The 16808-nt window shown below is 43.6% G+C and overlaps 1 protein-coding gene across 2 annotated transcripts in view; it reads right to left on the reverse strand.

The window, feature by feature from the left end:
- Positions 1–916: 916 nt before the first annotated feature.
- Positions 917–16808, reverse strand: part of Rtn1 (reticulon 1) — a 249418-nt gene continuing 233526 nt past the window's right edge. For both annotated transcript variants that reach the window (XM_004649232.2, XM_004649233.2), the window contains 6 exons: positions 13109–13316; positions 9926–10064; positions 8176–8245; positions 7644–7690; positions 7498–7556; positions 917–1710 (listed from right to left, as the gene is read on the reverse strand). In XM_004649232.2, the coding sequence (XP_004649289.2) occupies positions 1668–1710; positions 7498–7556; positions 7644–7690; positions 8176–8245; positions 9926–10064; positions 13109–13316 (566 nt within the window). In that variant the 3' untranslated portion in view covers positions 917–1667. The remainder of the gene's footprint in view (positions 1711–7497; positions 7557–7643; positions 7691–8175; positions 8246–9925; positions 10065–13108; positions 13317–16808) is intronic.

Genomic DNA, 16808 nt, shown 5'->3' on the forward strand with positions numbered 1-16808 from the left:
TGTCTGAGCCCAGGCTGTGCTCCTTGTCTGCCTGAAATTCCTGACTCTGACCTTGCCCCGTCTATAATCAAAAGAGTAAATTCAGACTCTGGCTGAGATGGGGGTGACGCTGAAGGAGCTGTGCTATCTTCCAAGCCAAGCGCTCTGGTCTGACTGAGTGTCAGCAACAAGTTGACAAGGCCAAGGCCACCTGGGGGATGAAGTGGGCACATCTCAAGAGCCTGGCCTTCACAGGCCTTCTCTTAGTTTCTGTACACAGTTGGGGCTCAAAGAATAATTGTTAAAAGAGCGAGCGCAAGGCTGGAAAGATGGCTTGGTGGTTAAGGCATTGCCTGCAAAGCCAAAGGATACAGGTTCAATTTTTCAGGACCCACATAAGCCAGATTCACAAGGTGGCACATGCATCTGGAATTTGTTTGTAGCGCCTGAAGGCCCTAGGGCACCCATTCTCTCTCTCTCTCTCTCTCTCTCTCTCTCTCTCTCTCTCTCTCCATATATATATATATATATATATATATATATATATATATATATATAAATATATATATATATATATCTGCCTCTTTCTCTCTCTTAAATAAATAAATAAAGAGTGAGTTCATGGAAATTACAATTTCCAGTGTTGTGTTGTGCATGGTAATAAAAAGCTGTCAGGATTTATATCACTTTCACCCTTAAAGAAATCAAGGTACATTATCTGCACCAGCTCCACAGGGTACAGAGGCTTTCCATAGTGACCTCTGGTAACAACATGGGAAGCTGGGGCGGGACCCAGGTTGGGGTGGACCCTGGAGTTCTGGAGTGAGGGGCAACGTGAGCATTTGCTCTCAGCCCTCTGACATGTCTTCAAATGACTTCATCTTTACATCTCTCATGGCTTTTGCATGTTCCAGTAAGCTCGCTGCAAGACAGGAAAAACTTTCTACATTTAGTAACATTTATTTATGCATTCAGTATCAAGTACATAAGTGCAAACATCCAGAGTCCATAATTAAGTCCATTAGGAACTACAGAGAAAGTAATAGAAATTGTAATAAAGTCAACATGCTGGTACTTTTAGTTACCATACATGTGGATTAGCCCGCCGGTCCCATACAACAAAAGTACTGTGTTCGTTTGGGGTTTGTTCATTTAATTAGTTTAAGTTATACAAAACTGGTTACCATAAGTACATACGGTCAACTTTTTTTTTTTTAATTTTTACATTGTGTGTGTTGAAAAAAAAATGCTAGAACATCAGGCTACAATTCTACATAGTGTTATTAAAGATTAATCCAACCAGCAACCCAAGGACATAATAAGCGATTTCCACTATTGCGTCAGCGCACTGGGCAGGAAGGGCCTAGCTAGCCACAAGGACATTAGAAGCTACAGGAACATATGGCAGAAAGAAGAACATCGAAGGAGGAAGGGTAACATGGGCTCTCACCATCATGCACATTTTTTTTTTAAGCAACATAAATTTTAAACCACATCTAATACACTTTTCTCTATAGTGCTTGACACAATATCCTAAGAGTTCAGCCCGAAAACAGCTGTTTGAAGGGTTGCCTCTAAGATTACGGTACTGGGAGGGAGAAACAATCGATCTGCAGTAGCGAGTCGGAAGGGAGCTGGTACCACTCCAGACACCCTCACTCGTGTCCGCGTCCCGCTGGGCTGTCCATCTACTCGGTGTGCCTTTTGGCGCCTGGGATTTTAGCCTGAATCCTAAAAAGACAATATTGAATAGTTAGGTGGCAAATGTCGTCAAAGAAATCTTTTTATGTATGCATTATGTTGCTTTAATTATCTAAGTGATCAAACAGCTTGTTCATCTAAAATATGACCATTTTATGTGATGGGTGTCTAGAAACACTCCTTTATAAAGCAATAAAAAGGGAACCGAAAATTGAATAGTGGATGACACAAGAAAGTTGTATACCCTCTTTAGGGGGTATCTTTTTTTTTTTTTTAATTTTTATTAGTTGTGGACATACTTGGTATGGAAACAACACATGTTGGCACCATCCTTTCCCTCATCCCTGCCCCTTTTCCAGAGGAGCCCTCCTCACTGGGAATGCAGGTTATCCCCATGGGGATTGTGGGGGCAGCAGTCAGTTATTGGGGAGAGGCAATGCCTCTGGGCATAATGTCCCAATTTGTGGCTCTAACAATCTTTCCGCCCCCTCTTCCCCAAAAGCAGCCGGGCTTGGTGGTGCACACCTTTAATCTCAGTACTCTGGAGGCAGAGGTAGGAGATGGCCATGAGTTCGACACCACCCTGAGACTACATAGTGAATTCCAGGTCAGCCTGAGCTAGAGTGAGACCCTACCTCGGAAAAAAAAAAAAAAAAGTCCCTGAGCCATGTTGGGTGTATTTTAAGTCTACTTCAGCGATGATGAAGTCTACTTAGGAGCTGATGACCATCCTGTTTTCAGAACTAAGGAAGTTGTGACATATTAAGGGTGACACTTCAGAAAGAGAAAGAGAAAGAGTGTGCAATGACTAACGACTCCCCCGGGGAAGATGGTTCCGGCAACCTCTGCTCATCCAGAGTGACAAATTACCCAGAGATGGAATTAAGAAACCTGGGGTTAGAGTGAAACTCTACCTCAAAAAATCAAAACAAAAGGAAGGAAGGAAGGAAGAGAGAGAGAAAGAAAGAACAAAAGAAAGAATGAAAAATGAAGGAAAGAAAGGTGGGCCTGAATTTCCACTATGCTATCCATTCAGCTAATGAACTTTTGTGGACCAAGGAAGTCATCCTTTGTTACAAAATTTTATTTATTCATTTATTTATTTATTTATTTAGAGAGAGAATGGGTGTGCCAGGGCTCTTGTTCTGTACATGAACTCCAGATGCATGCTCTACTTTACAGGGGTACTAGGGAACTGAACCCCAGCCAGCAGGCTTTGCATGCAAGTGCCTGTAACTGCTGAGCCACCTTCCTAGCCCTAAGAAAATGATCTTGTAGCCGGGCGTGGTGGCGCACACCTTTAATCCCAGCACTCAGGAGGCAGAGGTAGGAGGATCACCATGAGTTCGAGGTTACTCTGAGACTACATAGTTAATTCTTTCAGGTCAGCCTGGACTAGAGTGAGACCCTACTTTAAAAAAAAAAAAAAAAAGAAAGAAAAGAAAATGATCTTTAACATGTGGGTACAAACCAGGTACCATCAAGGCTCTTAAATTCTGGGCCACAGGCATGATATGGCTGTATCATTGTCGGATGGGTTTGTTCTAGAAGCCAGTTGAAACTTCATGAGTTCATCATGCAGACTTTAATTAGAGATCGCACCCTTCCAGGTTCTGGAATTCAGTGCTTGACAAAGTGACAAGGAACTTGTTCTCATGGGCTGTTCATTCTTGCCAGGGTCGAGGGGAGAGAAGTAAGCAAGGAAATGAGGAAGTTCAGATGGTGACAAGGGTTACAAAGCAAAACATGGTGGTATGATAGGAAGTGGAGGGGGGGCACTGTGGCAAAGTGGGCAGCGCCTACTTTAAATCCACTGATCAGAGAAACAAATGCTCAGGGGACAGACAAGAGCCAACAGCTCTCGTCTGGAGGTTTCAAGCAGAGGAAGTAGCAAACAGAGATGCCAAAAGAGAGGATAAGCCGAGGTGCTAAGAAAGAGGTAAAGGTCTTGGGACATGGAGTGGCATGTCTGAGGGGAAGACAGGAAGCAGATGTATTAGAACTTGGGGGCTGTGGTAAGGGGTATCAATTCAATTTGGTGTAATGGCAAGCTACTGACAAACTTCAGGCAGGGGGATGATGGGATCTGATTCATGGTTTTTCTTTTTTCCTCTTTAAAATTTTTTTTGTTCATTTTTTATTTATTTATTTGAGAGCAACAGAGAAAGAGGCAGATAGAAAGAGAAAGAGAGAGAATGGGCGTGCCAGGGACTCCAGCCACTGCAAACAAACTCCAGACGCGTGCGCCCCCTTGTGCATCTGACTAATGTGGGTCCTGGGGAATTGCGCCTCGAACCTGGGTCCTCAGGCTTCACAGGCAAGCGCTTAACTGCTAAGCCATCTCTCCAGCCCCCTTTTTCATTTTTTTTAAATCATGTTGTTTGCTGTGTGTGAAAAATAGTGAAATGAGAGTAGAAGCAATAACAGAGGGTGGGAATTATATAGAGGTCCAGTGCCAGATGGCAATGGCCAAGGTCTCATGGTGGACACAGAGCAGACAGGTGGGCAGCCTGAGATCTAGTCTGCAGGACCTGTTAGGACTACTGCATTAGCAAGGGGAGGAGGGAGGATAATCAAAGAAGATTGTTCAATGTTTGGCCTGAACAACCAGGTGAGTGGTCATGGCATTTGCCAAGATAGCTAGGACTGAAGGGGAACCACGCTGCAATGTTGCATGGCAAGATGCTTGGCCACATGGGTCTGAGCTGTCTATGAGACATGCAAGAGGAAAATATCCACCAAGTAGGTGAGCTGAGAAAATGCTCAGTAGAGGAAGTCTGGGCGGGAGACCCAGGTTTGGAACCTTAGACATTGAGATAACCTTGTTGCTGTAGGAACCAAAGAGAGGTGAGGAAGAGGAGAAGGAACCAGAGGGGAACACAGTGACAGGGACATCGGCTTGGATCCTTTATGAATGTCCGGGGGCTCAATGCTCCATGGGACAAGTGGACATCATTGAACATCTGTAATTATTGATGCTTTCTCTCCTATTTCACCAGAAGCTCAAAACATCTGGAATTTCCACTCTCACTGCTCTTCGGAGAGAGAAAGAGAGAGAGAAAAAAGGAAAGCCCATTTGTTCATAATGTTAGACCTCCAAATATTGAAGATAGTCATTTACCCTGTCAACATCATCTTTTAGCCATGGTAATAATGCCTAGTGAGTGATGTTTGGTCTCAATTGGTCACTACTGTCAAATAACCAGTACCTCAGACCCTGGTACTGCTCCAGCATAGTAATACATCAGTTAAAATGTCTTACCCTGCTGGGCCCAGTGTCACATACTTGTAATCCTAGATTCCTGGGAGGCTGGGGCAGGAGGATCACAAGTTCAAGAACATCTGAGCAACTTACAGAGAGCCTGTCTCAAATAGAGGGCGAGGGATGTAGCTCAGTGGTGAAACATTTACATGAGTGAGGCCCTAGGCTCAGTCCTCAGTACTAAAATAAATGTCCAATCCTGAACTAAATTGGGCACAGATATAGAATACCTAATATGGGATTATAGAGACTGTGACCTCTTCTAATTTAAAGTTTATACTTGTGTGGGTAACATTTAAACTTTCACTGTCTTATTTATTTATTTATTTATTTTTGTACTCAGTGAACACAATCAAGTTGGTACCATTGTTAGTCTCCTCTCTGTCCTCACCCCTCACTGGGACCCCCCTTGTTGGGGTATATGGGTTGTGCATTGTGGGGTTAGACTTCAGTTTGGGGTAGGAGTAAATGTCTCTGCATGTTATGACCCAATGTGTGGTTCTGACATTCTTTCTGCCCCCTCTTCCACAAATTTCCCTAAGCCATGTTGGGTTCATTTTAGGTCTGCTTCAGTGTTGAGATCTTGGGAGCCTCTGTGTCTCTGGATATCTGGTTTGGTAGGGGTTGATTGTTCTCTGTGTCTATCTCCTTCACCATTGTGCTGGTTTCCGCACTGACTTATATTAAAAAAAAAATATATATATATATATATATATATATATTATTTTTATTTATTTACTTGAGAGTGAGAGAGCAAGAGAGCGAGTGAGAGAGAGAGTGAGAGAGAGAGAGAGAGAGAAGGGGAGCACCAGGGTCTCCAGCCACTGCAAATGAACTCCAAATGTGTGCACCCATTTGTGCATCTGGCTAACATGGGTCCTGGGGAATCAAGCTTCGAACTGCAGTCCTTATGCTTCACAGGCAAGCGCTTAACCACTAAGCAATCTCTCCAGCCCCTGCATTGACTTATTTTTAAAAGATGCTCCAGAACACCAGCAATGTATTCTTGGCTGAGATCAATTAAAAATATTTCAGGTATTTTCTACACATGCAACCGTCATATTCTATCTCAACCATCCTACCCCATCCTACATTTGCAAAGTTGGTTTTTTAAGAATCTAAATGTAGGACTCTACTTTCCTTGTTCATTTTGTTTTTCTGATTTTAATTCAGCATTGTGACTTACTCAAGATCTCTTGAGTCATGTGGAAACTTGAGCTACCCTTCTTCCTGCTCTGAACTGTGCAGCACCTAGACCTTTTGAAATAATATTTGATTTGTCATCACACAGTCCTGACAAGTAATGGGGTTGGATGTGATGGGATCAAGGGCAGGGCTCCAGATCATATTACTATACCTTATTTAAGGGAGATATTTGATGATTTAATGGATATCCTTTTCATTTCTATTTCATTCATCTAGAACTCTAAAAACTATGTTATTACTTGTACCATATAACTCCATTTTTCTACACAGAAAACTCAAGTGTCCCACTGAACTGGGAATACTCACTGCCAGAGTGGTCCATAGATCCTCTCCATTTAGTGAACATCTGACTGTCCATCCTGAGCACCTATTATATAGTTTTACTGATTCATTTTGGAATTTTGCTTAAAATTTGACATTCAAATCATCTAAAGATAAGTTCTAGAATATGTTCCTTCCTCTGATTTGAAAAGCAGGACATCTTCTGTTCAGTTTCAGTTTTGTGGAGCTGTAAACTTTGAGACTTACTGAAGAGTATCAAGAGAGTTTCTACATAAAACTAGAGGCACTTTCTCCACCATGGCTATCACTTACCTCAAGCCTGACTGCTAATATTCTTACTCAGTTTTTTCATATCTTCTATAATATGTATTTTGCCCTTTCTAATTCAAGGCTCTTTTCTCTCATGTTCAAAATTCTAAGAAATATTGGCAGGTATTGCTTCCATGTTAGAGATGGAAAACTTTTACAAAGAAAGGTAAAATGACTGGATAGGGCACTGGAGCCTCCTCAATCTGGAACTTCCCTTGACATCCTTACGCTGATCTAAGACTCTGATAAAATGATGAAGATAAGAAAAGATAATATTTATTCTTTCCTTTGTCAAAATAAGAATAGTTTATGAGGGTTGGGGAGATTGCTCAGTGGTTAAAGTCACTTGCTTGCAAAGTCTACTGACCCAGGTTAAATTCCCTAATATTCACATAAAGCCAAATGCACAAAGCGGTGTATGTATCTGGAGCTCATATGCAATGGTAAGAGGACCTATTGCACCCATTCATACCCCCTCCTCTCTTTCTCTCTCTGTCTGTCTCACTCTCTCTGCTTTCAAATATAAAAAAGTAATAGTTTATTGAAACTATCTCATTTTTAATTACCAAAAACCCTATGAGGTAAGTATTAACATTTCTGATATAGATATAAATTCATGAAAAATATAGTTAAAGATGAGTGAAACATCATAACTTAACCTACTATTCTACTATTTTTTTAAAATTTAACCTGACTAATCCAATCACATGCCTGCTTAAGACAGTGGCTCCTCTTATGAGTTTCAGTATGTAACTTACTTTGCCACAACAGCATTTATGTGAGTCCTCACAAGCCCCAGATATTGATCAATTTGAGCCTACAAGGAGAAAAAAATTCATGAGCACATACAAAGATTATGAGGTCAAAACTTCACCTGCATGTCTGATGATCATGTACAACTCACCTGGTGCTTAACATACACTACAGGTAGAGTGAACATCGAGACCACAGCTGGGATAAAAACAAAAAGGTACACTGTTAGAACTCTGACAGTAATCAGTAGGAGCAAGCTTACAAGCACATTTCACATAGTTATCATACTGCAGCATTATTTGGAAAAGCTAGCATTCTAGATAAAAGATGATAGGCAGTTCATAAGGCAAACCAATGATGTTATATCACTATTCCTAGAATGAGCATATGCTGTGACCTTCCCAGATAGAAATTAACCTCTATAATTGCCATTGCAAACAGATACAAAATAAAGACACATTAATGATTTATGGTCAATAAAAAAACCTTCATACTTTAAAATTCATACTTAATGTTCTATACCCTTTAATTGGAACATGAAAGTATGGGAAATGCTCTGCATGCAAGGATATCAGATGCTCATACATACAATCTATGGAAACAACCCCACGGCTAAGAGCCTAGGTAGCACTGCGTTTGCAGAGTGTGTGAAGGAGCATGATGCCCTGCCATCTGTTCCTTACCCATGAGCAGCAGGGTCAGGCCATTGAAGAGAGCGCCAACATATGTCAGAAGCCACATCAGGACTGCAAACTGAAGAATAAAAGGATTGTCAGAGTGCCTGTTACTGTTCTGGCAGGTAAGGGTCTCAGGTCACTGGCTTTTCTAGGTTAGAACTCCGTTGTTTTGGTGACATTTTAATATTTTATAATTAGATATTTTTATGATTAGAATTAGAAGTAATAGAAAATAAATTTCTTTCCAATGAAAGAGTAGCAAGGTGTCTAAAGCCTACCATGGAGTCATGGAAAGAGGATTGTTTCTAGGTTTTCTTGGAACCCTTTGGACAATGTTGGTATAAGATTTAAGGGATTCATTGAAATAATAGCCTAAGCCAGGGGGTTGTCAAATAATGGCTCCTGACCTACTGGTCAGGATGGACTCAAGGGTTAAGAATAGCTTTAAGGGCTGGAAAGATTGCTTAGTGGTTAGGGCACTTGCCTGCGAAGCATAAGGACCTAGGTTTGATTTCCCAGTACCCACATAAGCCAGATGCACATGGTGGCACATTCATTTCCAGTGGCTGGAGGTCCTGGAGCACCCATATTCTATCTCTCTCTTTCTCTCCCTCTCTCTCAAGTAAATAAATAAAAATAAAATATTTTTTAAAAAGAATAGTTTTCAAATTTTTAATGATCAAATAAGTCAATAAAATATTTTGTGATATATGAAATAATATCAAATGTTTGTCAATAAAGTTTTATTGGCATGCAGTCGTAGTCTTTCATTGATGCCTTCTTACTATTCTTTTTTATGCTTCTGTTGAAATCATCTCAGTGGAATTCATTTCCTGTTACCTGTAATTCTAATCTAAAAAATTATAATTAGAAAAAAATTGAAATGCTAAGTAGAAAATTTGGGTTCTAACCTAGAAAAGTCAGTATTATGAGACCCTTATCTGTTGTTGCTTTTGTGCTATAATGGCAAAACCAGGTAGAAACAGTGTGGCCTGAAGCCTCAGATATTTACGATCTGGAGTCTATAGATGAAGTTTGTCAGCCTCTTCTCTAGCCCACAATGTTTACCCTACAAATACAATCACAATAAACAATTACAGTCACCTGGCCAAGGCTATAGGTGGGTGCACAGTGGGTCCTGGTTCCAGGCAGGCACCTTTAAGGTAAAGCTCGCCTTGCTGCTCCCTCTATACCTTCTTGCCATGTAGCCATTGGCACAAGACTCCAGCTAGGGTGCACACAAAGGGCTCCTGGAGAGGAGAAGGCTCCCAACCACCTTTCCCACCAGCCTCCACCCTGCTCGAGGGCTGGATGTGAACTACCGTCTACATGGTGGCCCAAGCAGCCTGTTCAAAGACACCCAGCAGATTCAGTGACAGTATCAAGAGCAACGTTTTGGCGTCCTAGATCCAAGCTGTGCACTAGCATGGGCACGTGGCTGCCCTTTAATTGGCTCAGCCTCAGGATATTTGGCAGGCCATTATCAGCAGAGTCAAGAGTTTCTTTCGATGAAGAAGTATGTACCATTTTCACACCCCTAAACTTTATAGGAGAATGGCTGAGAATTTGAAAGTGACTGAAGGATAGACATCCCGACATGCTGCAAAACGTGCTTCTGGACTTGATCCTAGTTTTGCCATTAGTTACTGGGTAACCCTGGATAAGTAAATCTCTCTGAGACACAGTTTCATCGTCTGTGATAATCTCTCTTTAGGGAAAGCAGGCAAGCTGAGAGCGAGGGCGTAAACCACCGTACTTTCAAGGAATCCACCAGGTCCTGGACCAGGAAGAGCCTCCGGAGCTCCTTCAGCGTGCTGTTCACGTAGAGCTGAAGGCAGTCTGTGTACTTCTGGATCTGCTCCTGGGACAGAGTGATCTCAAGCTCCAGGTAGGCCCTGCCAACAAACCACCCAAGAGAATGCCATCAGAGGGCTGGCTGCACACAGGTTTCTGCACCCCAGGGCCAGGCAAGAGCTCCTCACACTGGGGGGATGGTGACCGGGTCATCTCCAGGGGTTACAATGGCATGCCGCAGAGCTCCACACAGGCCTGCTTCCATGCGCTGCGACTGCAGGAGCCACGGATCTCAGGCGACATTGTGACTTTGTTCACCAGAGACAGCATCACAGGGTAGGAACTCAGAGAAATCACCCAGATTCCATTCCCCACTACCCACAGAAGACAGATGCCCAGAGTGGTGTGCATACATCTGGAGTTTGTTTGCAGCAGCTAGAGGCCCTGGCATGCCCATTCTCGCTCTCCCTATCTGCTTCTCTCTGTCCCCTTCTCTCTCAATCAAATAACAAAATAAATAAAAATGTGTTTTATAAAAAGACCCAGAGTTCTTTCACCCTCTTTGTGCCTTGTGAGGGTGGGCATACCAAAGGATAGCAGTCTGAAACCAACAGCAAAGGCACTCTCACAGCCTCCCCAACAGTGAGAATACTTTTTTTTTTTTTTTTTTTTTTTTGCCATTTAACCCACTCAGTTTACATAATAGGCTAAGGAAGTTTATATTTAAATGTCATGACTTTTCTCCCCTTAGAGAATATATAAATGGCCGGGCGTGGTGGCGCATGCCTTTAATCCCAGCACTCGGGAGGCAGAGGTAGGAGGATCGCCATGAGTTCAAGGCCACCCTGAGACTACAGAGTTAATTCCAGGTTAGCCTGAACCAGAGTGAGACCCTACCTCGAAAAACCGAAAAAAAAGAAAAGAAAAGAGAATATATAAATGTACCGATTTGTCTAGATAGCATGTTAAGATTGAAAATGTACCAAGTCAGATATTCTTTTTTGCTGATACAAAAGACTCTGGTGAAGGAAAGTTTTACACTTTAAGTTTGTTTCCTTGAATGCATTAAGGTCATTGAGCTTACTGTAGTTAGATTATCGGGAGAAATGAGCTGAATGACAGAAGTCTCCTGCATCTCGGCTATGGGAGATAAGAGCTTTGTGAAACAGTGTAGTAGACATGGCTGAGACCAGAGGCCAGGGCGGGGGAGAAGGATGGGAACGCTCAGTGCTAGGGCCATTCGAGTATGTGTTGGGTTCACCTTGATAGCAGTGGAGAAGACACATCACTATGCCATCCTGCCCGCTTGTGGGGTGGGAATATGTATAGCCAAGCTAAACTAGCATTAGAAAGATAAGTGCACCCAGAGTACAAGACTGCCCACCTGTCACATATTTGACACTGAGATCACGACCCAGAGGCTGAGAAGGAAGGTTTGACATGCAGCCTTTGGTGTTTTTTTTGTCCACAAAGCCCTATCAATGGTCATTGTTTTCATGTTAAGGCTCTGGTGCCACTGAGGTCTTGGCTCACCTGACAGGGGAGGCAGAGCCAGGGTAAACTGGTGGCATTTAGTTGGTTACTGGGATGGGTCAGAAGCCATGTACATCCTCATCTTCACGCCTCACCCAGGCCTGGGGACTGGCCCGGTGTTACCAGAGCGAGTTCACCTGCCGTGGAGCCCGGGGCTGGCCCGCGGGGAAATGGGCGATGCTGCCACTCAGTGCTGTGGGGACTCAGGTTCACCTGTGAAGTTGGGGTACGAGCTAGGGTGGGGTTGTTTGGGTGTAGCTGGATAACACTGCCTTCTGCCACAGCGCATATCTGCTTAGTCAGCAGATTTCCTGTCATTAAAAAATGAGAAGAAAAAAAGCCAAGCTTTCTCTCTCTTTTCCACCCACATATTTGTGTGTGTGTGGTATGTGCAAGCATGTTTGCGTGTATGTGGGTGGATGCATGTGCATGTGGAGGTCAGAGGTTGACATTAGATGTCTTTCTCAGTTGCTCTCCACCTTATTTATTTATTTATGATAGAGAGAGAAGAGCGGAGGGAGAGAGAATGGGCACGGCAGGGCGTCCAGCCACTGCAAGCTAACCCTGGACACATGTGCCACCTTGTGCCTCTGGCTTATGTGGTGTGCATTGGAGAATCGAACCTGGGTCCTTAGGCTTCTCAGGGAAGCACCTTGACTACTAAGCAATTTCCCCAGCTCCTTCACCTTATTTTTTAAGAAAGGGACGGGTTTATTCTGGCTTACGGTATTGCATGGACACAGTCCATCGTGGCGGCGTTTCGCAGGGTCAGAGCCGAGCTGGTCACCGTGCAGTCCCAGTCAGAAAACAGAGCTCACCAATGCCGTTGGACTAGCTAGTCAGAACCCTGGAGACCTGTCTGTCCCTGTTTCCCCAGTGCTGGAATCACGGGTGTACGTTGCCACGCTCATCTTTCATAGTGCTCATGGGGATCTGAACTCAGGTCCTCATGCTTGCGCAGCAGGCACTTTACTCACTAAGCCATCTCCCCGGCCCCAACTTTCCTTCTTTTCAATAATCATTCCAACAGATTGCCCCCAGATAAGAGATGCGGAATTTTTTGTTGCTGTTGTTTGTTTTTTTGAGGTGGGGTCTCACTCTGGTCCAGACTGACCTGGAATTCACTAAGTAGTCTCAGGGCGGCCTCGAACTCATGGCAATCCTCCTACCTCTGCCTCCCGAGTGCTGGGATTAAAGGCGTGCACCACCGTGCCTGGCAAGCTGTGCTCTATATATCCTAGCTTTGTGGTATTCACTGGCCATGCAACTCTGGGCATGCCATTTTCCTTCTTGGAACTGTAGCGTGTCCTTATCTAAATAGGGATCATAATGCCAGCTGTGCCTACCTTACATAATTGGTTGGATTAAACTGGAGAACACAATACACAGCGAGAGGATTATGATTCAGTAAGTAACAATGAAATGATTCAAAGCTCACTACAGCAGTACTCGTGGGCTAACGTGATGATGGAGTACGTGGTACAAATCCATCAGAACATTACATTAGGAAGCTCTGGAAGTTCTACTGGGTCTCAGAGAAACATGCCCCAGGGCACTTGTGAACTGGCCCAGGCAGGAGGAGTACCCAGGGGAGGCAGGCTGAGACACTCACTTGAAAGGGTGGCCCTCGTCGGTTTTCTGCACAGCTTGTAAAACGGACTTGTAGATGCGGAAGCTGATGGTAGCTGAGAGGGCAGCCAGGGCCAGGTAGGCAACCACGCTCACCACGCTGAACTGGGTCAGGGAGAAGAGCAGCAGCAGGAAACTCCCGAACACGATCCCCGTCTGCTTGATGTCCCGCCAGTAGAGCAGGTCAATAGCTGTGGGGACAGACACACATTCCACTCAACGCCGGCAGGGCCCTAATGAGGCATTCCAACCAGGTGAGAGGCTGTGGGATTCCTAAACCCCACTAAACAGCTAGATGGCTACATGAAGCACACTTGCAGATGTCCCACTTCAGGTTGGCAGTCTTCTCCGACGCTGAAGATAGTTCGCACATACACAAATGTAACTCCCGTGACCTTACTGCCATGGATGTGTCTTGGTGGGCTGGGCCACCTGTACAGTGATTGGAATTACGTGACCTTGAAGCAGGCTTGAAAACACAGAGGAGTCTATTCTCCCCTTGTGGTCTGCATTGATACATGGATGTCTTGCTGGCAATGCTGTCCTCAGAGGTGGCCTGAAGATGGGCTCGTTAGCTATGCTGAGAAGGGGCAGCAAGAAAAACCTGAGAGTTTGGGGAAGCTGGCGCGGTGGCGCACGCCTTTAATCCCAGCACGGGTAGGAGGATCGCTGTGAGTTCAAGGCCACCCTGAGACTACATAGTGAATTCCAGGTTAGCCTGGGCTACAGTGAAACCCTACTTCAAAGAACAAACAAATAAAAAAGTTTGGGGAAAATGATGCCTTTGGACAGAAGGTCTAGGTGACCCTAACCAATACCATATGCATCTGGACAACAATGTAGTCTGCTTCCAAAGCACCAGTGAAACTGAGGCAAGTGGCCGTCTACAAACCCTAGAGCTGACATGTGCAGTTGGGGGATGGGGTCCAGGGTCGCTCACATTCTTGGCAAGCACTCTTCCACTGGGCTGCATCCCAACTGATTTTTTTTTTTTTTCATTTGAAACAAGTTCTTACTAAGTTACTTAGGCCAGGTCTGAACTTACATCATATCCCTGGAGGACCTTGAACTCACAATCTTCCTGCCCCAGTCTCCCATGTAGTAGGGATTTTATAGGCCTCAGCCACCAGGGCAGTCTGACATTTGGATTAAATCTGCACAACCATAATCTGATGATGATATTTTTAAAATCAGGATATAAGCTTTAATATATAGTATAACTATCATTTATCACCCTCTTCCAACTTAGAAATAAGAATGAGCCCAAAAGAATACAGCCATAGTGTTTCAAATGCAATGTAAACAGAAAGATTTTAAACATTTCAGTCACTGGGATATAAAAAAAAGCATATGTGCCTTGTTGAAGATGCTATGTAAATTCATTATCCAGGTAGGTAAGTAGAATGTTCTTTCTTTCTTTCTTTTTTAGAATACTAGGTCAATTAGGAAGAGAAAATAAGGAACAAATTCTCTCTCCCTTTGTCTAATTATTATTCTCCCTGCTCTTCCTCTCCTTTTCTCCCTCCCTCCCTTCCTCCTTCTCCCCCCCCTTCTGGTAGGGTCTCATGTACCCCAGGGCCTCTATGTAATGAATTTCTTTCTTTTTTTAAAAAAATATTTTATTAGGGCTGGAAAGATGGCTTAGCGGTTAAGCGCTTGTCTGTGAAGCCTAAGGACCCCGGTTAGAGGCTTAATTCCCCAGGACCCACGTTAGCCAGATGCACAAAGGGGCGCACGCGTCTGTAGTTCGTTTGCAGTGGCTGGAGGCCCTGGTGTGCCTATTCTCTCTCTCTCTCTATCTGCCTCTTTCTCTCTGGCACTCTCAAATAAATAAATAAAAATATTTTAAAAATATTTTATTATTTATTTATTTATTTAAGAGAGAGAGAGAAAGAGAGAGAGAGAATGGGTGCGTCGGGGCCTCCAGCCACTGCAAATGAACTCCAGAGGCATGAGCCCATTGTGAATCTGGCTAATGTGGGTCCTGGGGAATCGAACTGAGGTCCTTTTTCTTTGCAGGCAGGATCTAGAGACAGCGAATCCAAGTAGACCTAAGCGTAGATGTAGACTGCAGGTAAAAAGCCTTTGGTGGTCCAAGAGCCTTCAGGGTTTACTCTGTTTCATGGAGGGACAAAGGAGAATGAAAAAGAGATGAATTGGACTGGAGAGATGGCTCAGCAGTTGGGGTGCCTGCTTGCAAAGCCTGAAAGCTTGGGTTTGATTCCCCAGTACCCATGTAAAGCCAGACACACAAAGTGGAACATGCATCTGGAGTTTGTTTGCAGAGGCAAGGGGTACTGGTGTGCCCATTCTCATTCCTTCTCTCGCCTGGTAAATAAATAAATAAAAAATTTAACAAAAGATGACTACATCATCATTGAGAAGTGTTCTTGAAAAGTTACTTCCTCCACATTTACCCCGTGAATCACTGAACAAGAACAAAGTGCCAGGCTTGGTGCTAAGGCAGGACCATAAAAATACATGAACTGTAAAACAAGAAAATAACCACACAGATAAATATGTGAGAAATAAACTGTAATCTGCTTTATGGGATCACAAACCATCATGACAGGCATCATGGGAAACAAATACCTTGTAGGAAGGCAGCTGACTTTTGCTTGGATGCACTCAGAGGCTCGGGCACGTATGCCATCCCTGTGACATGTGAACCAGCCAAGGAGCTCTACAAACACCTTTCTCCACAGCAGGAACTTGCTACTTCCAAGAAAACCCCCAGTAAATGAATTGCTTAACATCTGTCAATATATGTTCCCTCTGGACAAGTTACGCAGTTACCCACTCAAAAGACGAGCATGGAAGGCACCAGCCTGAATGGTCCTGGAAAAGTCCATGGGCAGAGAGAGGTCAGCCCAGTCCCAGTAATGTGGTACAGAGACTTCTCGCAGCAGGTCTTCCCATCAACTTGCTAAGACTGTGGGAAGTTTCTAATTAGGAGACTGACAAAAGAATTACTGTAAACAGTGGGCTGTGGTGGGTTCCATATTATCTATGTCAATTAAAAAATGTTCAAAGCACTTGCAGATATAATTTCATTTAAGCCTCAGAGTATACTCCTTGAGTAATGTAAAGGGCATGGAAACTAAAAGTTAAACTTCCCACTGTGTAAGAGAGCAGAACCAACCCCTAAATTTGATGCCTTCTCCAAAACAAAAAGTTGCTTTCTAAAAAAAAAAAAAAAAAAAGTGTTACAATCTGGGTGTGGTGGCGCACACCTTCAATCCCAGCACTTGGGAGGCAGAGGTAGAAAGATTGCTGTGAGTTTGAGGCCACCCTGAGACTCCATAGTGAATTCCAGGTCAGCCTGGGCTAGAGTGAGACCCTACCTCAAAAAACAAACAAACAAACAAACAAACAAAAAAGTTGCTTTCTTATATATTGAGTGTTCCAAAGTTGTATAAAATTTATTTTGGGCAACTTGATTATAAAACTGCTGTCAAAACTTTGCATTTTTGCTTTGGATAAAAACAAGTACCAATAGCTATTAGTCACTGGTTGGTAAGCACAGAAATAAAGCAATAACAAAATATTGTTCTCTCTTTATTTTTCTTAAAGATTTTATTGTTATTTATTTGAGAGATGGAGAGAGAGAGAGAGAATGGGCATGCCAGGGCCTCCAGCCACTGCAAATGAACCACAATGTGCATCTGGCTTACATGGTACCT

The sequence above is a fragment of the Jaculus jaculus genome, chromosome 7 (assembly GCF_020740685.1).
Source record: "Jaculus jaculus isolate mJacJac1 chromosome 7, mJacJac1.mat.Y.cur, whole genome shotgun sequence".
NCBI classification, from domain to species: domain Eukaryota; kingdom Metazoa; phylum Chordata; class Mammalia; order Rodentia; family Dipodidae; genus Jaculus; species Jaculus jaculus.